General features: G+C 39.5%; 1 protein-coding gene and 1 pseudogene across 2 annotated transcripts; one reads left to right on the top strand and one right to left on the bottom strand.

Moving 5' to 3' along the window:
• Positions 1-3,214: 3,214 nt before the first annotated feature.
• On the top strand, positions 3,215-3,287 carry MYCFIDRAFT_t78 (annotated as a pseudogene). Its single transcript has one exon. The product of its transcript is annotated as a tRNA-OTHER (tRNA).
• A 50-nt stretch (positions 3,288-3,337) lies between these two features.
• MYCFIDRAFT_180145 (uncharacterized protein) lies at positions 3,338-13,989 on the bottom strand (the record flags this gene model as incomplete). Its single annotated transcript, XM_007934086.1, has 15 exons — positions 3,338-3,388; positions 3,441-3,461; positions 3,499-3,559; positions 3,586-3,610; positions 3,637-3,728; positions 3,756-3,798; positions 3,837-3,853; positions 3,889-4,112; positions 4,146-4,177; positions 4,209-4,383; positions 4,427-4,498; positions 4,526-4,638; positions 4,672-4,773; positions 4,801-4,943; positions 13,979-13,989. 15 exons carry the CDS (start codon positions 13,987-13,989, stop codon positions 3,338-3,340), a joined length of 1,182 nt encoding a protein of 393 aa, XP_007932277.1.
• Positions 13,990-22,373: the final 8,384 nt, after the last annotated feature.

Here is a 22,373-nt window from a genome sequence, read left to right as displayed (position 1 = left end):
TTAAAGGCACTATAGTAGCTCGAAGACTAGTCCGCTAAGATAAGGGCTTCCGAGAAGGCTATTGAAGGCCTTAGTAAGGCTTATCGAGACCTTAGCAAAGAATACTAGGCTATTAAGCACCGACTAATCGCAAAGAACGCTAAGCTCGATATCTACGCGAAGAAGGCGAGCGCTTTCGAGGAGTATATTCGAAAGGAGGGTAACTATATGCTAGTATATCTAGTAGACTATCGGTGCGAGGTATGTCGTAATCGGATTCGAATAGTAGAAGAGAGGGCGAGGCACTTTAGGTATGCGGATCCGTGTAGTTGTAACCTATATATGCTACGTAGCGGCGAGGATTGTAAGTTTAAGGAAGAGCTCGCTACGTAGCGCGCTCGTAATGCCTTAGCGGCAATAGCGGTAAAGAAGGAGTATATTAGTAGTATTATTATAAAGGAAGAAGATAGATTATAGAAGGTATTAGTTGCTTCCGTAGTACCGTATATACTATTGCTGCTTGTTTAGGGCCCTATTGCGTTATATAAGGCTCAACGTAGCCTAATTATCGTATCCGGAAAGCATAACCGAGAGCGGTCCGCTAACGGGCCTTTCCGGCCGCATAGCTTTAGTAAACTCAAATTCTTCAAATCTATACTAACAATCATACCTCGACGACAAACTCCGCTATAGTTAACCTCCGTACTACCTATAAATTGATATAGAAAGCGTAGGAAAATTTGCTAAATAGCTAAGTATCGCAACGGGAAAACAACGAGCCTCGAAAGCGGAAGTATAGCAATAGCGCTAGCGATAAAAGCGACAGCGACCTTAGCGAAGTACTAAATCCGACCCTAATCGCTATACTATCTACTAACTCGCAATCGACTCAATCTACGTAACAATCAATAGTACCTATACTACGAGTTCTTATACCCCTGCCGGCGCCTAGTATAAAGAGAAAGAAGCAGAAAGAGCTAGATCCGGAGGTAGTATAACACCTAAGAAGGCCGTACGAATAGGAAGACCTACAAATAGACGACTATAGACATATAATTTAGTACTGCAAGTTTGAGCTATACTATAAGGTTGTAGGCGAGCTAGATTTAGGACAATAGTACGGTATTATAAGCAATTGCGACTATCACCTATAGCGTAGACACACTCTGCCTATTAGCAAGTATAAGGATAAGGACAAGGACAAGAACCGCTATTAAGGCGATATTCGGGCAGTAATAGCTTCTTAGGCTTTACGGAAGGTATTAATAGAAGAGACGAGGGCTTGTAATATCCTATACAACGCTGCTAGAACATAGCAATATCGTAACGCACTCGCCGCCTTCTCCTCTAAGCACTATATCGCCTTTAACGCCTTAGTTTCTACCGCCTTCTATAGGATAATACTAGCTATTAACCCCGAGGCTTCTTACGTCCTTCTATACGCTAAGTCCGCTCTATAGTCTCGAGTCTTCCGCAACTTCTATAATATACGCGATTAAGTAATAGAGATAATAGCTACTACTATTAGCTCGATTTACTTCTATATAGATACGTAGAAGTCGCAGTATAGCTATAAGTACTTCTAAGCTATTAACTGCTAGTTTGTCGATAAGAATAGCCGATTATAACAAGTACTTCTCGACCTACCGGTTGTCGTTATACGCTATACTAGTGCTAAGCTCGCATAACTGCTTATTAACGTCTTTAAGTAGTACAATATTGTTAACAATATTGGCTAGATTACAAGCGACAACGTTACCTCTAACGATACCTTAATGCGTAAGATTGAGCGCTTCCTTTACTCTTAAGGCGTTATCGGCTAGACTAAGAAGTCGCGGAGGCTTCGCTATATTAGACACATTATTAACCTCGCAATACAAGCCTTTATATTCTTAGAGTCTACAGAGTCCGCTAAGATAGCATTTAAGAAGGCGAAGAACAACGAGCGTACCTTTATTAAACAGCAAATAGCCGCTTATAATACCGCCGAAGGCACTGCCGATACGATATCTATCTCCGCTTAGCTAGATATTAACGTTGCCTCGTTTACTAAATAAGAAGCCCTTTAGAAGCTATATAACCTGTTACTCCGTCTACGAGACGACGTTCTATAGGCTACATTCAAATTCCTCGCTAGGTCCGCCGTTACTGCCGCCGTGCTAAAGACGCCTAGTAAGACTCGCTAGAATAGTTGGCTATTGCTTATAGAAGAAGCTATTGCGGCAAAGCTAACACTGCAATTGCTATTCGAGCGAGAGCCTTTACTGTAAGATATAGCGCTTTCTAACTCGGACTAGACGGTTATTAAATATACGCGTAACTTCCTTTATCCCTTTAAGGAGGTTACTATACGGTTATAGGGCTATCGCTATACACTAGACAGCTTCTAAGAAGCTATAGAATACCTTGTTAACTATTACGAGAAGTCGCTTTAGTACTATTAACATAGGCCGGCTATTATAAAGTTAATCCTTGTCTCTTAGCTCCTATTTAACAAATACTATCGACTTATTGACGAGTCTAGAGCCTACGTTATAGCACTATTGCTACACCCTTTAAAGCGACTTGCCTAGCTTAAGAAGCGCTAGACTAGTAACAAGAAGGCGGACTAGTTATAGCTAGTACTCGAACGAGCGAGGTCGCTATAGTAAGAATATAAGGACAAGTTCAACTACTCGTTAGCTTAGTAACAAGCGCTAACCGCAGTTATAGAGCTTACTAGCTTCGAGTCGTAGCAATAAGAAGCTAACGTTGTTAATGCTATAACTAACGAGTTTGATAGCTTTATATATGCCGCCGCTAGTCTACTACCTATCGAGAACAATAGACGGTTAAGTCTACTAGACTAGTAGCTATTGCTAGCATAGCGGCAAGCCTAGCCTTTACTCTCTCGACTAGCAATTAACGTATTGTCCGCGTTTGCTATGTCTGCTAAGAGTAAGCGCACCTTTAGCTTCGCAAGGCGTACGATTATATAGGACCGAAGCCAACTCGATAGTAAGATAGTGCGAGTACTTGAGCCTTCTAAGCAGTAGTAGAAGGCTAGCATTGTAGAGCTACTGTCTAGTTTAGTAGACGACGATAAGCCGGAAGACTTAACCGACACGTAGTACTATATAGCAGGCGCCTTGCAGTAATACCGACAGTATTATTATTATAGTATCTACAGTAAAAGTATATATATAATAGATTAATAGATACTACCCTCGTAATAAGGTAGAAGGCGACAATCTTTAGCAATATAGTGTAGTAGACAGCACGTCAACTAGCTATAGTTAAAGGCTAAGGTTCAATTCCTTATATTGCCCTTTTCTTTTACTGTTCTACTACTATTTTTTTGCTATTTACCTTCCTTTTGCTAATTATATGCAAATTGACCTCCGCGGAAGACTGAATATTGAATATTCACCTGAATACAGGCCGTTGCTATATTCAGAATATTGAATATAGGCGCTACTGACTGAATAATCATTATTCAAACTCTATGCAAATGGCGCACAGTTAAGGAAAGGCGCCCACACTGCCTTGCAAATCAAATGAGCTGCCAACGCCACCTCGCAAATCACAAATGCCAGGCCGCCTGGCAAGAAAAGGCTGCAACACCACCTCGAAACCACAAATGCCGGGCCGCCTGGCAAGAAAAGGCTGCAACACCACCTGGCAGAATACAAATGACAGGCCACCTGTGAACACAAGCCTTCAGCACCATCTCCAAAAACACAAATGCCGGGCTGCCTATGCAGAAGACACTTCAACATTACCTCGCAAATCACAACAGTTTCCTGCGAAGAAAAGACTTCATCAAATCACAAGAGCTGCCTGGCAACAAAAGGCGTCAACATTACCTCCCAATTCACAAGCGAGCCAACACCACCTCACAAATCACACAACCCGGGCTACCATGTTCACAAGGGGTGGAACAAACGAGCATTCACAGCCTGCTGGTGCCAGCCTTCGTAAAAAGGAATCCCTTCACAGGGAAAAAAGACCTCATCGGCGAGGCGGTCCAAGGCAAAAGCCACTACGTCAGGACCAGAGCCAGGAGCTGCGACGAAGCTGGCCACCTTTCTCGCAGCTGCGCAACCAAAGGCCCGATGTCTGCCGCAACTGGGGAGAGGAGCGCCATGGCAAGACTATTTACACGAACAGGCGGGAAGTCCTGCCACAAATGGGGTCATAGCAGCAAGGTTGCCCAGATCTAAATGGCATGGACCTTGCGCGATTGCGACAAGTTCGGGCCGAGTCCAACGAACTGGTCAAGGCGGAGTGCTTGAGTGAGCGCCAGATGCAGTGCCGCAACTGCCTAAAGCCAACTGGTTGGCCAATGCCTTGCAATGGGACTGCGTGAATGGGCGCCAGACCCAGTAGCGCAAGTGTGACAGGTATAAGTGCCCATCCCTCGTGCTCATCGTCGGTTTGAAAGTGCTAACCTTCTCTATAGGGGCACAGCGGCATGGATTTTCCGGAGCCGAAGAATATGGCTAAGGTCCAGTGCCGAACTGCGAGGAGTTCGAACTCGCTGACCGCGTTGCTAAAGCCGACCCACTAGTCTCGCGTGGAGTGCCGCAACAGCCACGAGAAGAGGCAGGCCTCCAAGCCTTGCACCAAGCCCACCACGGAGGATGACGGCCGAGGGATGGAGTGTGGGTGAGCTGGATGCTACGAGAAGATTCCAGCCTACGAGTACTGCACCAAGCCTAGTACGGTGGAGGGCGACGAAGGGATGGAGGGTGGGTAGCGAACTGCGACCAGTTTGGCCACACCAACCGCAACTACCCAAAGCCGACCGATTGCCTTCGCATGGGGTGCAGCAACTTTCACGAGAATAGTCAGGCCCCCACGCCCTGCACCAAGCCCACCACGGAGGATAACGGCCGAGGGATAGGGTGTGGGTGGGCTGGATGCCATAGCCGAAACCTACCAGGCTCAAACGATGCGATGCTGTAGGACCAAAAGCAACTCGTCTTTCAATCTACGTATTGCAGACACTATAAATAATCCTAAATCCAAATTTCCTATATTTGCCTTTTATGTTTATACCTTATCCTAGCTATGCAACTCTCCTAACGTAAGCAAGCTTCTCCTTACAATAGCCTTTTCTACTACTAATCGCATTAGTCTATTAATCTCTTATACCGAAGTCTTTAACTATACTTATACTTCCGTATTAGTAGGTTAAGACGGAAGGTTTCTTTACTATAAACAAGACCGGCCGAATATAGTTATAAAATTACCCTCTCGTATACTATATCTCCTATCGCTCTTAGATAGATACCTTCTACTTATATAGAGTAGGATACCTAGGTATATAACTATAATCCTTATTAACTAAGTTTAAGTCCTACGATATCTTCGACCTATATATACTAACTAAAATAGTATCCGTATACTATGTTTTATTATATTTAACTACTAAACCTCCTCGTACTATACGCTTCGTAGTAATTAAATTGAATTTTATATCCTCGCTACTTTTAATTATAAGACTTTCCTTATAAGCGGAGTATAGTAGAATCCTATTATATACCTATAGATATTAAATATTAAATCTAATTCAATTTATGTTCTAATAGTTATATTTAATATTTAATATAAATACGAGGTTACTAAACATTCGAATATTTAGTATATTAAGTCGGCAATTTAATAGGTTTAATAGCTATACTACGGCGTACGTAAATCTCTTTAATTATACGAAATTAGGTTGTCTATTACTTGTTTCTTACTAAGAACTAAGTTCTTTTAGTAGGCTCGGAGGATAGACCGCTTCGAGGTAGGTAGATAGAACCTACCTAGGTATACGAAGGTCGCTAATTCTACTAGGTTACTAAGTCCCTAGCGGCCTCTAAAGACGAGGTTATAGTATTATTACTACTATCTTATTTACTCTACTACTTTCTATCTAAGAAATAAGCCTTCCTCGCTCTATAGGACTTTAGGCTTTAATAATAGCTAAAGAATATCCGCTCGGTCTATCTACCTCTTCTTAATACTAATTAGGTAAATTATTATTAGGCTAATTCGGACGATATATCGTTTATCGAGTACGGAGGATAGGCGGACTTTAAGTAGTATATTAGGGAGGCGGAAAGGGAGGGCTTATAGCTACTATTTTAAAGGATTAAGAGGAAGATAACGAGGAGTCTTATCTATGCGGCGGAGATCGTTAAAAGGGCTGCTAACTACTAAGAGCGTATCGCTAATAGTCTTTAAAAGGTATATAAGGGTATAGAATAAAAGAATAGCTAGGTACTCGTCGTTACCTTAAATTCGGAATAAGGTATATATACTCGGAAGAGTGCTTTCTCGGGCTAAAATTATAGTATCCGCTACGGTAGGTATATTTTAACGCTCGTATTAATAAGGTGCTATACTGTCTAATAAATAGCGAGAGTACTAAGGGCGGTAGTTAGAGTGTTATTATTAATTAAGTATGAAATAATTACTCGAAGATTAGTATTTAGCTTTCCGTACCTACTTCTTAGAGCTCGAGTTTGCGTTATAGGATCTCTACTAAGCCTTAATTAGACTCGCTAACCTATACTCTTAGCTTCGGATAGCCTAACTAAAGCGGGCCGTACCTAGCCTCTAAAGTTAAATTTATAATTCTATCTTTTCTAACTAGAACCTAACTACCTTCTTCCTTATAATAAAGACCCGAGAAAATCGCTAACTAATCTAACGAGCGCTCGAAAATTTCCTAAATACCTAAGATCTAGAATAGGCAAGCTAGAAGCTATAGAAACGTAGGCGTATAGATAATATAGACAATATAGTACTAAATCCGATATCGGACAAGCCCTAAACCTAGTAATCGATATCTTCTTTGTTAGCCTTTCTAATACTAATACTAGTACCGAAGCCTATAATACTAACGGTTGCTTAGTAGAAGAAGCTTTACTATATAAAGAATAAGACGGATCTACTATTATAGTTATACGCTCGAGATCCGTAGGATAAGGAGCCTACTCGGAATAGCTATAGATACAAATACTTCTACTATAAGCACTATCCGGTAGATAGCCTAAGGATTTAGAAATTAGTATCTAGTAACGCCGTAGAATACCTTCTTAAGATATATAGTATTATCGTATACCCGTATAGAGATATAATACTATTATAAGGCCGTATTAATATCGATAAAATATAGGTAGTAAGCGAGGGTAACGAGGCAAGGCGTATAGCTACGGTTCTAAGGAATATAGCGGAAGCTAATATCGAAAAAATTTAGGCAGATAATAGCTCGCTATACTATAGCGTATAGTATCGCTTATTCTAGCCTTGTTTCTAGGGTCTTTAAAGAGATAATATTAGCAATTAATCTATACGCAGATAAGGCTGTTTTAAAGTCTTATACCTTAATAATAGTACGAGTATAGTATAACTTCGAGAACTAGTAAGAGAGGGTTAAAATCGCGCTTCTTAACGCTATTAGTTGTCTATACCTTAGTACTAATACTTAGAAGGCTTAGTATCGCTATAAGCACTTCTAAGCTATTAATTGTTAGTTTGTTAATAAGTTTAGTAAACTAACTTAAGTCCTTATCGATTTTCTACCTCTAGACCGAGGCTCTTATACTAGTAAGTTTATCGTATAGCTATTAATTTCGTTATTTGAGACCTTTTTAATTACTTATAAGGTTAGTTAGATAACTACTAACAACGCCTCTAATAACAATACCCTCTACGATACGATTAAGCGCTATATAGACTAGAAGGGCTTTATATACTAGACAAGGTAGAGCCGCTACCTATATTGCTTCGGCTATATTATCAACCTTATAATATAGCCCTTAATATTTGCTTAGTTAACTAAAGCCGCCGAGTTAGTAGACTAAAGGGCCCTTTAAGTACGGTAAGTAATATTTAATAAGCAACTAGAGAGCGATAGTAACAAGGTCTCTATTTCTAGGTAGTTAGATCTCGATATAGAGTGCTTTACTAAGTAAACGCTACTATAGCGTCTCTACCGACTAACTAAGGTCCTATAGCGAGAGAACGACTACTATAACGCCTTTAAGGAGCTAGCTAGGGCATAGCCGAAGCTACCTTCTACCTATCCGAAGCCGCCTAGTAAGACTCGCTAAGATAGCTAGTTACTAATAATTAAGGAAGCTATTTAGATAAGACCTATTCTTAACGTCTTGTTTATTAGTATACTATAGTTAAGTAAATACTAGCCCTCCGAGAGCGACTAGATTGTCCTTAAAGAGATACGGTTATTCCTTATATAGTTATACTATTTAAGGAAGCGACTTAGCGGCTATAAGGCTACGACATTACATTCGACTACTTCTAAGAGACTATAGAATAGCTACTTACTTACTTCGAGCGTACTAAGAAACGGTATACTAAACGAGAGCCTATAATAAACGCTATCTATGTCTCTTAGTATCTATCTAATAAATACTATTATCTAATTAACGAGAGTAGTATCTACGTTACTATAATACTACTATATCTAACCCGCCGTAAGGTATAGCTTTGTAAGCGGTAGTCTAATAGCAAGAAGAAGGATTAAAAGCTTACTAATAGCCTAGTAAGAGCGAGAGCATTCTAGACTAGATACGAGGCGCGTTATAGACTAGCTTCTATAGAGGTAGCTTCTACTACCGCTATAGAAGCTATAGACTTAACGGATATAATAGCGTAGTAATAACAGCTCGAGAACCACGTCCTAACGACTAATATTAACCCCTTCGAGTCCTTTATTGCCGCTACGCCTATTAAGCTACTATAGGTTAGTACCGATAAGCGGAAGTAGCTAATCTATATAAGTCTACTTAAATCTTAGTACCTCCCTATATAGTGGACCGCCTATCTAACGCTCTTATAACTAGCTATCGACTTAATATCCGTATTCGCTATATACGTAGAGTCCGAGCGTACCTTTAGTAGTAGTAGAAGGACCGCTTTATAGGAATTTATATTGCTTACTAGTAATAATATCCGTATAAGCGAGTATAGCAAGCAATAGCAACGTACTAGCGTAGCCGACTTGCTATTAGATATACTATAATTAGGTATGGGAGCTAACGACAATAACGAGTTATATTAGTAGCTATTCTATAAGACTCTACCGTTAAGAACACCCTCTACCTTCTTAGCCCTAATTGCTACTAACTAAGCTCCCTATTATACCGAGGCTATATTAAATATAAATTAAATATAAATATTTGCTAATATTTAATAGTAAATATTAATACGAGCGGTAAATCCTAAATACTTAGTATTTAATATCTATATATCTACCTAATTAAGATAGCGGTGCTCGCGCTATCTAGTTTTACGTAAAGCTTATCTAAAACGTAATACCTAAATATATAACTATAATAGAAATCCTCGATTGTCTAAGTTTAAGTCGTTAATATCTTTACCTAAATAAAAAGCTATCTATCTACTATATATCTCGTACCGTAAGAGAGCAATGAAATTAGTATATTATAATAAAGAGATTAGGCGGCAAAGACTTCCGTATTAGTAATAAAGACATTGTTTTCTAGATCGTCGTAGTTAGAAGTTTGCTAGGATCGTTAACTATATCTTGCTACCCTTCGTAGATATTAAACTACTACTAACGACGATACTTCCTTCCTCGCTAGCTAGGCTAAGTAAAGTCCCTCTATAGTACTTACGCTATCCTATCCTATTATTATAAGGAGTTGTCCTATAAAAAAAGAGCTTAGCTTTATACGAGATAGTAAAGGTAACCTTTCCTTAGCGTATAAGATAGATATTCGCTTTATCGATAGGGTATTTCAACTTCCTCCCTCTCTTTATCTTAGAAGAAGAGGTACTATTATCTAGTTTTTATTCCTTCTTAATTTCCCTATCGTATACTAGGATTAGTAGTTCTAAAAAAGACTATCTATAAAAAGAAAAGGAGAGGGCTATTTTCAAGATATATCTATTTTCTTTCTTTTCGAAATTAGATCCGGAAGATAAGTAGATAGGCGAGTCTAACGTAGATAGAATAGATTACTATAAAAGCCTAAGAATTTATGTTTCCTTAAGTAGACCCTAGTCGATCTTAACGCTAAAGTAGTAGAAGCGAATATTATCTAGTATTTATAGCTAATTTAGTTAAATAAGTATTAGAATACTCGAGAATATACGAGACTAGCTAGATTTATAAGTAAGAGACGGAGAAGGAAAGTAAAAGATTATTTACTTATAGCTTAGTAATAGCTTATAATTCTTAGAGCTAGGGTATATAAGTAGCTAGTAAGTCCTTTATTTAAATAGCAAGCAATTCTATCGGTTTACCGCTTATCTATAATAGTTATAAGCCTAGAAAGGAAGTAAAGAAACGAGAAGGTTCGAGAAATTACCCGATTAGGCAGTCTACTTACGTAGGCTTAACCCTTATCCGACGTTACTTAAGAAATCGAAAAAAGCGAATAACCTTAAACGATAATAAGATAACGGTTATTACTCCGCTAAAAACGCCGGTCTTTAGGCGAAAATAACTAACTAAAACGAATTAAACGATCTGGAAATCTTATTAATATAACTACTACGAGTCGAGAAATCTAACGATAAAAATATCTACTACCGAAACGACTATTAGCGCGATAAAAGGAATTCTATAACTTACTACCGAGAACTATACTATTAAGATCGATCTAATTTAAGCTTACTTATCTAGATAAGGCCTTTAGAAGTATAGGGACGATATACCGGAATCTATAAGCCGAGATCTAGCTAAGCTAAGAGAAGCTAAAGGAGAAGATAGAAAAGCGGTTACGTTTATTAAGTCTACGGCCGGGGAGAGGCCTATATATCTCCTAGAACTATATACGACTAACGAGTTAATTAATAAGATAAAGGAAGTAAGCGAGGTATCGATAAAGGAATAGGTTTCGACGCTACTTTCCCGTTTCTATTCCTTTAAAGCCCTTAAGGATATCGATACTACGGCTTTAGCTTTTACGTAAATCTAATCCGAGATCAAGGCCGCGGATAAATACGAAGTTCCCTTAGAGGCCTCTAAGAAAGCAGTCTTTATATCGTCTTTAGGAGAAGAGTATTCGTCTACTATATTTATAATTCGCCTTAAAGGCTGCTAGTTTATCTACTCTTTCCTGCGAGGAACTAGTTTAACGACTACGGGACGTTAAATATACTATTACTACTTCTGAAAGCGACAAGTTAGTAGCCTAATTTGCTTAGAATTCGGCGAAAGATAAGGCCGGTAACGGAAAGAAGGGCAATCTGCCTAATACGCCTAATAAAGCTAAATAAAAGACGTATTACTATTAATTAAAGGTTAGCTACTTTAAACGGGACTATAGCAAGTATAAATAGGACCTAAAGAACGGAAAAGTCTAAGGAATTGGTAGGGAGGAATTAAAGATCGTAGCTTAGACGGCTATCGATTCTATAACTCGACTTTCTAATAAAGGGGATTAGATCCTAGACTCCGGATATACTATAGATATATCTAACGATAAGAACTACTTTACGGTCTATAAGGAAGAAACCGGAAAAGTTACTCTAGCGAATAGTAAAACGATAAAGGTCCCGGGATCTAGTATAATCCTCGTCCGGTTTAATAAAATTCCGACTACGATTCTAAACGTTATATAGGTACCTAATATCGGTTATAACCTACTTTAGAAGCTAACTCTCGGAACGAGGAGTTACGACTATATTTACTAAACACGAAGCTATACCTCGAAGAGAAAACGAAGGACTAGCTAAAGGAGTACGTATCGGAAGATCCTATATTTTAAAGGAATCTAGATCTATTAGGACTTCGAGAGTAGCTACTACTATAAGTAAAGGTACTACGCTACTTTAGTATCGACGCCTAGGATATCCGGAAGACGAAAAAGAACGTAACGTATATAAAGTACTACTAGGAGTCCTAGAGCTTTCGACGTTAAAGAAGTCTTATAAGACTTATATTACTATAAAGTCCGATAGACGATAAAGTCGAGAAGAACCCGAAAAGGTAGATTATAGCCTAGATAGTATATATATCGATTTTTAGGGTCCGTATAAGTATAGTTCCTTAGGGTAAAATAAGTATATACTAACGATTACGGACGACGCTACGAGACGGCTAGATATCCGTCTTACTTAATATAGAAGCGACGTATACGAAGCCTTTAAGGCTTAGAAAGACAAGGCTAAACCTGAAACTAGGAGGAAACTAAAGGCTATAAGAATCGATAACGCTCTAGAGCTTATTAAAGCTCTTAAGGCCTATCCGGGACTACGAATTAAAATAGCTACCCCCTATAGTTTAGAGTAAAATAGGGTAGTAGACAGACAAAACGGTACTATTATAACTAAAGTATAGGCGTCTTTAGAAGGATCCGGATTATTTTAACGATTTTAGGGCAAAGCGGCCTATACGATTACCTATTTATATAATAGGCTACCTATTAAAGGAAGAGATAAAACTCTTAAGAAGCTCTATACTAGAAGAAAGCCTAGTAGAGAAAACTAACGGGTATTCGGCTATCTAGCCTATCCGTTTATTCCTAAAAAGAAAAGAAAAAATAAGCTAGAAAAGATAGCATTTCTAGGAATCTTCGTCGGATATACGAAGGCTATAAAATAGTATAGGATTGATAATCCTAAGACAAACGCTATCGGGATCTATACTAGCGTTAAATTCGACGAATCGACTTAGGGAAGAAGCCTATTATCTAGAGAAGAGCTACCTCCCCTACGGCCTATTATAGATAACGACGACGATATCGATCTTCTAGATAAATTATAAGGGAGATTCTAAGAAAATAGAGGGAGATTCTAAGGCCGAAGATAATACTCCGAAACTAAAAGACGAAGAAGACAGTTTTAATAAAAACGATAGAACAACTCGAGAACCGTTTACTACTCCTACGGCTTCGAATATAGACAAAGAAGAACTAAGAAGGACTACGAGGGTCCCTAAAGTACCGAAGAAGAGACTAAGGGACGAGATAGGGCTAGCGGCTCTAAAAGTCGACTATCGAAAGGACTTCGAAATACCTACTCCCGAGACCGATACGGAAGCTATTAAGGGCCCTTAATCCCGATAATAGAAAGACGCTATTAAAGAATATATCGAGTCCTTAACGGCTAATAATACCTACGAGATTCTCGACTATTCTAAGCTAAAGGATAGAAAAGGGCCAATTAACGTTATTATTCCGAAATAGAGTTATCGGGTAAAAATACTATTATACTACCGAACGGATAAATCGACAAGTTTAAAGCAAAATTAGTAGGAAAGGGCTTTACGTAACGCTACGGAATCTAATACTTTAAGACGTTCTCTCCGGTAATACGTCTCGAAAGCCTACGCCTTCTCCTAGCTACTACCGCTAGTAAAGAACTTACTATATTCTAAATAGACGTAGTAAGTGCCTACCTACTCGGAGAACTAACGGAGGGAGTCTACCTAGCTATCCTAGAAGGCCTAGACGTTTCTACTAGAACTAATAAGGTACTTAAACTCCTAAAAGGAGTACTATAATCCGGACGAGTTTAGAATAAAACTATTACGGCTTTCTTCGAAGAATACGACGTCTACGCTTTATTCGCGGATTGATTAGTCTTTGTTAATAGCGACTATACGCTAATAGTCGCGTTATACGTCGACGATCTTATTATACTAGCAAAGATAGAAGCGGAGGTTAAACCGCTAAAGGACAGGCTTATATAGAGGGTTAAAATAAAGGATCTAGGTCCCGCTAAGTTTATACTAGACGTACGAATCGAGAGAAAAGCGGACGGGTCTATACTACTAGATTAAAGGCACTATATCGAAAATACGCTTAGAGAAGAGGGCTTAGATCTAGACGAAACCTTCCGAGTATTAGCTCCGGCGAACGGATATACGGATCTACTACCTGTTATAAAGGACGAGGAGGTAGTAGACGTCGGGAAATACTAACGACTTATCGGGAAACTAAATTAGACCGTACGAGCTACTAGGCCGGATATATCTCTTCTAACGTAACGACTAAGCTAATCCTTAGTAAATCTAGCTAGGAGATATTACGACGGAGGCATCTACGGCCTTAGATACCTAGGAAATACTCGGGACTACTATATAAAGTATAGTCCTAACCTAAAGAACGAAAACGATACGAGTACTTTAGTTACTCGTCTACCGGTTATTTATACCGATTCGGACTACGCGGTAGACTCGACTAGGAAGTTAACGATAGGATATATATCCCTATTAGCCGGCGGACCTATATCTTAGTCTACTAAACTATAAAGGTCCGTAACGACTAGTACTACGCAAGCCGAATACTTAGCGCTATCCTACGCTATAAAAGAAGCTATTTAGATCCGGAATTTCCTCGAGTAAGTTAGATACCTTACGGAAGACAATTATAAAGAACCTACGACTATCTACGGGAATAATAAGGCGGCTATCGCTTTAGTACGAAATCTAGAATTTTATACTAGAACGAAATATATCGACGTAGCAGTATACTACGTATAGGAACTAGTCGAGGACAAGCTAGTCGATATAAAGTCTATTCCGATAAAGGACTAACTCGCGGACTTTTACTAAACCCCTAACGAAAGGGAAGTTCGAAGAAAACGTAAAAGAGTCCTAGGGATAAAAACGATTAAGAAGGATTAGGACTTAGCTATTTAGTTTACGACTAGAGAGCTAAGTAGAGGGAGTATTAAAATACTCGAGAATATACGAGACTAGTTAGATCTATAAGTAAGAGAAGGAGAAGGAAGTTAAAAGATTATTTACTTACGGCTTTATAATAGCTTATAATTCCTAGCGCTAGGGTATATAAGTAGCTAGTAAGTCCTTTGTTTAAATAGTACGTAATTCTATTAGTCTACCGCTTATCTATAATAATAAGGATTTATATAAATATAAGGTTCGCGGACTAGTAGAAGAGGCTAAGGATCCGTAAAGAGTAGATTGCCTACGAGAGGGTAAAGAGGTCGATATAGATAGCTAGTACGTCGGCGAGAGCGGTCGAAGTTAATACCGTAGCCGTAAAAGAGAGGGTTTAGTAGTAATATAAAACTCGAGGAGCTACGCTAACTAACTAGGATTAAGGATAATTGCTATAATATCTAGTTTTAGTACTAATATAGTATAGATAGGTAGGTCGGTAGGCAAGTAGTTTAGTAGGTAAGACGCTATAGTACGTAGAAGGTTAGTTAAGATGTAAAATTCGATAAGTAGTACTAATTAACTAGGATTAGGTATAATTATTATAATATCTAGTCTTAGGGTTAATATAGTATTAATAAGTAGGAGGCTAGTAGGCAGATAATCTCGAGGCGCTAGAGCGTAAGAGGAGGGTTTAGCCGTAAAACTCGACGAGTAGCGCTAATATAAAGGGCTACGCCCTAGGTAGATAGCGCTAGCCTTAGGCATTCGGCCTACGCGACTCTAACCTACTACTTAGCGCTTCGCGTACTATATAAAACTATTCGGATTTACGTAGATAGACTTAGCTCTTTATCGAACCTATTAGGTCTTATATCTAGTATCTACGTACGCGTTACTTATCCGTAATATTAGGTTCGATCTTTATTATAGGAAACACTAAGGTTTATTAGGAACCCGAGTAAGATAGCTAGGAGAACGCTACCCCTACTATAGTAGAGATAACTAGGGATAAGATTTATCGTACCTTCGAGAGTCTCTATACTAGGCAATAGATAATAGAAGCCTAGCTATAAGCTACGCGCTCCGCGCTCTAATACGCGGAAGTATCTTACTAGGCCGGGCCTACCGAAGCTAGTATAATATAAGACTAGTCTACGAACGAGATCCTAAAAGGACTCCTAGAACCCTCTTAGCTACCGGCTAAAACGTAACGGTATTACGCGAATAGAAGCTACTATTATAGGACGGGAAGGCTAAGACGTTCTAGGACTACTTACTACGACTAAGAAGTTCGTACCGAGTTCGTTCCGGGTTAAAACCGAAGCTCTCCGAAGATTACTACTAAGATACTATTTACGATACCCTACCGGCGAAGGAACGCGCTAGGATACACTACTTCTAGGAAAGAGGAAGCCTTATAAAAGAAAAGGACCCCGAAGCTTTCTTCTAGTAACTCGAGGACGTTTTCGCGGATAGTAACGAAGCTATAAAGGCGCTAGAGCAACTCTAAGCCCTAAGGTATACTTAGGGACAACCTTAGTACGACTACTAGCTAGAATTCGACGGCCTCCTACTAAGTATAGATAGAGACCGCTAGACCGACGATACGAAAATTAGGTACTTAAAGAATACCTTCTCGAACGCGGCTAAGACCTATACCGCCGCTATACTAAAGATTAAGGATTACTACCTCTATATAGAGGAAGTCGAGCGAATTATAACGAACCTCGAGACGACGGACTAGTTTAAATAGGCTACGAAACGCTAGTAAGAAAGGAAGAAGGAGGCCGCGAGCCCTACGGTAGTTATCCTACCCTATACGGCTTCTACGGCGAACTCGAAGGTCGACTCCGACGGAGATATAGTTATAAACCCCGCTTAAACGAACGCTTTTCGTAGAAAGAACCGCGGAGGTTAATAAGGAATAGTAGGGAAGCCTAGAGCTAAATAGGTCGACTCTATAAGGAGAGAGAAACGTAAGGAGAAAAGGCTCTACTTCCGCTACGGAGCGAGCGGATACTATATTCGCGACTCCCTATATATACCGCCGGTTTAGCCTACTAAGATTAGCGTTACCTCCGTATAACCTATTCTAGAAAACACGGAGGAATAGTCGGACTTAAGTAGTTCCGACTCGGGAAAAGCGTAACTCTCGCTTATAGTTAGGAGTCGAGAGTAGATAGAGTATAGATAAAGAAATAAGAAGAAGTTAAAAAGGATATAAATAGGAATCTTATATATACCGATATAGTCCTCGAAAATAACGTCGGAACTTCTACTCTTATCGACGAAGGATACTAGTACTACGCTACGATTAATACGGGCCTAGCTAAAGGCCTTAGGCTTAGCTATATTAGCCGAGAGTCCTAAGAAGTAAAAGGAGCGTTGTCTACGATATAGGACGCGAAAATTATTAGAGTCGTCGCCTTCTAGATAGAAATTAATAGGTTCTAATAGATAGTATACGCTTACGTCGTACCGGGATTAGCTTTCCCTCTTAATCTAGGGAACCTATAGAAGGTATATAATAAGGTTAGGACCGCGCCCGAGAAGCGATAGTACTACTACGGGAGAGCTCGGTATTAGGTTAAAGAAGGGCGCTATTACCGTAAATTCGATATAAGCGGGAATATCGCTACGATCGACGCTATAAGAAGCCTACTTACCGCTATAATCGCTAAGGATATTAAAAAGGCCCTAAAGACGAAGGAATATCCGATAAATAAGGAGCTAAAGAAGAAACTACCCTTAGAGGTTCGCGATATAGCTACGCTATTTTATTAAAAGGAAGCCGATAAGTTAGCGCCCTATCGTCCTAGTATTAATTATACGATAGAACTCTATAAAAAACTAGACGGATCCTAGCTATAGCTCCCCTAGGGCCCGCTCTATAGTATATCGAAATAGGAACTCTTAGTCTTACGAAAGTCGCTTAACGAACTCTTAAAGAAGGGGTTTAAAAGACCTACGAACTCCGAAGCGGCGGCGCCCGTATTATTCGTTAAGAAACCTAGTAGTAGACTCCGGTTCTACTACGACTATAGGGCGCTTAATGCTCTTAAGAAGTAAGATAGATATCCCTTCCTACTAATCCCGGATACTATAAGGAACCTAACGGAGGCCTAATAGTTAACTAAAGTTAACGTAGTCTCGGCCTTTTATAAGATAAGAATAGCAAAAGGATACGAGTATAAAATAGCCTTCTATACTAGGCTAGGCTCGTTCGAGTAGCTAGTATGCCCGTTCGGTTTATCCGGAGCCCCGGCTACGTTTTAACGGTATATTAATACTCTCCTATAGGAGTATCTAGACGATTTCGCGTTAGCGTATATAGACGACGTAGTTATCTACTTAAGCGGGACGAGGGAAGACTATTTCCGTAAAGTAAGGACCGTTCTTAAGAAGCTTTAGGATAGAGGCCTTTACCTTAATCTAAAAAGAGCGAATTCGGCTAGAAAAAGATTAAGTACTTAGGATTTATCGTCTATACTAATAGAGGGGGAGTATTAGTAGATTCCGAAAAGGTAGAAGCCGTATAAAAATAGGTAGTACCTAAGACCTAAAAGGAAGTTCGTCGTTTCCTAGAATTTACGAATTATTACTATATATTCGTACCGAACTATTCTAAGATCTCCGTACTATTAACCGCGCTTACCGGTAAAGGAACCCTATTCTCCTAGAGAGAAGAGTAGGATAAAGCGTTCGAGACGCTAAAGGATAAATTCTACTATATCCTAGTACTTACCTAGTAGGACCCGTCCCTTCCTACCTTCCTTAAAATAGATTATAGCGGGTTCGCGATTAGGGGCGCCCTTATCTAAGAAAAAGCGGGGATCTATCGACCGGTAGGCTTTTTTTTAAAGAAACTAAATAAAGCGGAGATTAATTACGATATCTACGATAAGAAAATGCTCGTAGTCGTATCTAGTATTAAATTTTAGGACTCCGAGCTAAAATTATATAGCCCCTTTACGATTTAGACGGACTATAAGAACCTAGAATATTTTATAGTAAAGCGCTAGCTATCCGAGAGATAGATCCGATAGTAGGAAGAACTAGCTAAGTACTAGTTTACTCTAGTCTACCGGCCGGGAATCGAGGCTATCCTACCGGATACCTTATCGAAGAGAGAATAGGATACGTTAGGCTAAGACGATAAGCTTTCGAGGTTCCGGAGATTTCTAGATCCGGATCTCTCCCTAAACTAGCCGGAAAACGTTTAGATTTCTAGCGCTACGATCCGTAGCTTCCTATATATAACCGAGACGAGACTATTATCCCTACTCGTAAACGAGATAGAGCCCGCGTAGCCCTCGCCGGAAAGCGCTAAACTATTCTAGGACCTAGAAATAAACGATATATAGAAGAGCATTATCGAGAAAGATACGGTATACTAGACGGTATTACGGAAAGTCCGTAAGGGATATAGGATATTATAACCGGAAATTAAAGCGATTCCGAAGATTTAGATCGGGGATTATATAATAGACCCTAAGGGATTCCTACGCTACTACGGCAAGCTCTAGGTTCTAGGAGCCCTAGCTACGACGGAAGCCGAATATAAAGATATAGAGGCCGAAGAACTATAGTAGGATATACTATATACGAAGATTATCTAGTCGATCTACGACTTACTACTCTACGGTTACTCTAGCTAGGATTCTACCGCTTCTATACTAGGTCGCGACTTCTACTAGCCGCTATAGTTAAAGTAGGTATAATAATTCCTACGGAATTGTAACTATTATAGGCGTAATAAAGTATAGAGAGAATATAAATACGGCCTCCTAAAACTACTACTAGTGCCCGTCCGTTTCTTTTAGGAAATCTCGATAGACTTTATAACTAACCTACTAGAGTCCGACGGGAATCGATATCTTTAGGTAATTAAAGACCGCCTTAGTAAATAGATTGCCCTTATTAGTACTCCCTCTATAAAAGCGGAGGAATACGTAGTTTTATCCCTAAAATTCTAGGTTAGATATTACGGACTACCTCGAGCTATTACTAGCGATAGAGGTACGAATTAGATAAGTACTTTCTAGAGGGAGATATATCGACTACTTAGTATAAAGTAGAGGCTAAGCTCCGCTTACTACCTATAAACCGACGGAGGTCTAGAGCGTATAAATTAAGATATATAGACTTACCTACGGAACTATATTAACTAAATATAGTCCGACTAGAACTAATAGCTTCCTATAGCGGAACTAGCGTTTAACGGGAGATACTAAGCGGGATTAGGAATAAGCTCTTTCTTCGCGACTTATAGTTACGAATCTACCTCTCCCGTTCTACTAGAAGAGGACCTAGCTATCGATAGGCGGTTAACCGCGGCGAAACGAGCGGAGGAATTTATAGATAAGATTAAGAAGATCTTAGACCTATACTAAGTATAAATAGCGGAAGTAGTATAGAAACAAGAGGATAGCGCGAATAAGACTAGGACACTAGTACCGGTATATTATATCGGAGACAAGGTCTAGCTCGACCTAAGGAATTACTAAACCGATAGACTAAAGAAGAGCCTCGACTCGAGATACGCTAAGTATACGGTAGAAGAGGTATTATTACCTATATTAGTACGACTTTCTAGGGTACCTAGTAATATTTACCCGGTATTCTATACCGACCTTCTAAGACTTACGAGTAGAGACCCCCTACTAGGGTAGGTAATCGACGACGAATAGCCGGACTCTATTTTATTAGAGACGTATAAAGAATAGTAGGTCGAAGAAATCCTATACGCCTAGAAAAGGAAATAGGGTAGAGGATAAGAAGCGCTCGTAAAATAGAGCGGGTACTATAAACCTACGTAGGAACCCCTAGACTATATCGTAGATACCTTAGCGCTAGACGACTTCGAAGCGAAATATAGACAAATCGAGGCGAACGATAGGCCTTTAGGAGACTAGTAAGAGAAGAGAGGAAAGCGAAAGAAATAAAGCAGTAACCTAGGGTTTTTCCGTAAAGTAACAATTATTAATTTATAGATTTTAGGGATTTTTACTAACCTTCGGAGTTTTTACTAACTTATTAGTTTTTTTTACGGATCGTTTTAGTTTACTAGAGAGATTTAGAGAAGGAGATATAATTTAGGAGTAGAAAAAGATTTTATTTAGGTATTTATAAATAAGTATTAGGTCTCCGCCCGAGATTAGGAGGTCCCTTTAGGACTAGAGAAAAAATATAATAATACCTCCGAAACTACCTAGAGCCTACTAGAAAACCTACGGAAACCCTTATTAACCTAGCTAATCCGGCGGACCTTAACGATTATTACCGAGATAGAGAGTAGTAGGAATATCCCTAAAAAAGGAGATTAGCGAGGGAAATCGAAAGGTAGAGAGGAACTTACGTCTAAGTCTATTAAGCTACGATATTAGCGACGGTATTCGTTACCTCCGAGGCGATAGCGCTAAAAGAAATAGTTAGCGAGGGTTTTATCGCGGGAAACGGGAAATCTTATCTAGATAATAATCCCTACGGCTAGAGAGACTTTAGAGCTTTCTATACCTTAAGAACCTTAAGAAGCTTAGCGTACTTCTCGGCGACGGTACCGCGGGTCGCGCGGGTATAGCTAGTATAGGCTACGTAAGCTATTTAAGGACTAAATAGTTAGCGAGGGTTTTAGTATAGAAATCGCGAAAACTTATAGTAGAGCGTAAGCGATTCTCTTACGAGCGTAATTAGCGTAGGCCCTCGAGCTAGCGGGCTTAAGAAAAATTAGAGAACCCTACGATAAATAGGGTAGGAACCTTATAGATTAATCGGCGTAGTCCTCGCTAGAGTTATAGTAACTAATATAGTAGATTCGACGAGCTATCTAGGATAAGTTAATTTAAGTTAATTTTACGAAGGAAATCGCGGAGGATAGGGAGGGACTTACTATAGTAGTAGTAGTAGTAGTAGAGGTATATATATAAAGAAAAGAAGAAGAAGAGGAAGAAGAGGGAAATATTAATACTCCTAGAAAGCGATATAGAAGTAAAGGTCGCGAAAGTAATAGAAGGCGCGATTATAAGTAAAGCGTTTAAAAGCGCAGTTACGGCGCGTTTTAGAAAGCAGTAAGTAGGTAAAAGAGCGCGGTTTAGTAGTCGCGAAGAAAGTTATAGTCCTTAAAACCTAGGATATAGTAACCCTAACCGGAAAGTAGCGGAAACCCTAATCGTAAAAAAGGAAACTACGAGCGCGTTACTTTAGAGAAGCTTAGATAAGTATAGATCTAACGGATAAAGTAATAGCGATAGAAACTACGAGGGGCTTTCTATCCCTACTAAGGAAGGGGAGGAGGACGGGGATAATATAAAGGGCTACGCCCTAAGTAGAAAGCGCTAGCCTTAGGTATTCGGCCTACGCGACTCTAACCTACTACTTAGCGCTTAGCGTACCGTATAAAACTATTCGGATTTACGTAGATAGACATAGCTCTTTATCGAACCTATTAAGTCTTATATCTAGTATCTACGTACGCGTTGCTTACCCGTAATAGCTAACTACTAAAGATTAAGGAGCATTAATAGGATCTCTATCTAGTTATTATAGTCCTAGTATAGTATAGATAATCTCCGGCCTTAGTACTAATATTATATCGATAATCTATAGTAATAAGAAGGTCTATATAAAGCTCGCTAACTATAATTAAGGACGACTGCTACGTTACGTTCTCTATTCTTAGTGTTAATAAAGCATTAAGCATTAATAGTTTATAGGCATAAGCAAACAGGTTAGTAGGCAAGGCGCTATAGAGCGTATAGGGGGAGAGTTTGGCTATGAGACTCGCTAAGTAGGGGCAAGG

This window comes from Pseudocercospora fijiensis, assembly GCF_000340215.1.
Source record: "Pseudocercospora fijiensis CIRAD86 unplaced genomic scaffold MYCFIscaffold_14, whole genome shotgun sequence".
Taxonomy (NCBI): Eukaryota; Fungi; Ascomycota; class Dothideomycetes; order Mycosphaerellales; family Mycosphaerellaceae; genus Pseudocercospora; species Pseudocercospora fijiensis.
This window is presented reverse-complemented; position numbering and strand designations above follow the sequence as displayed.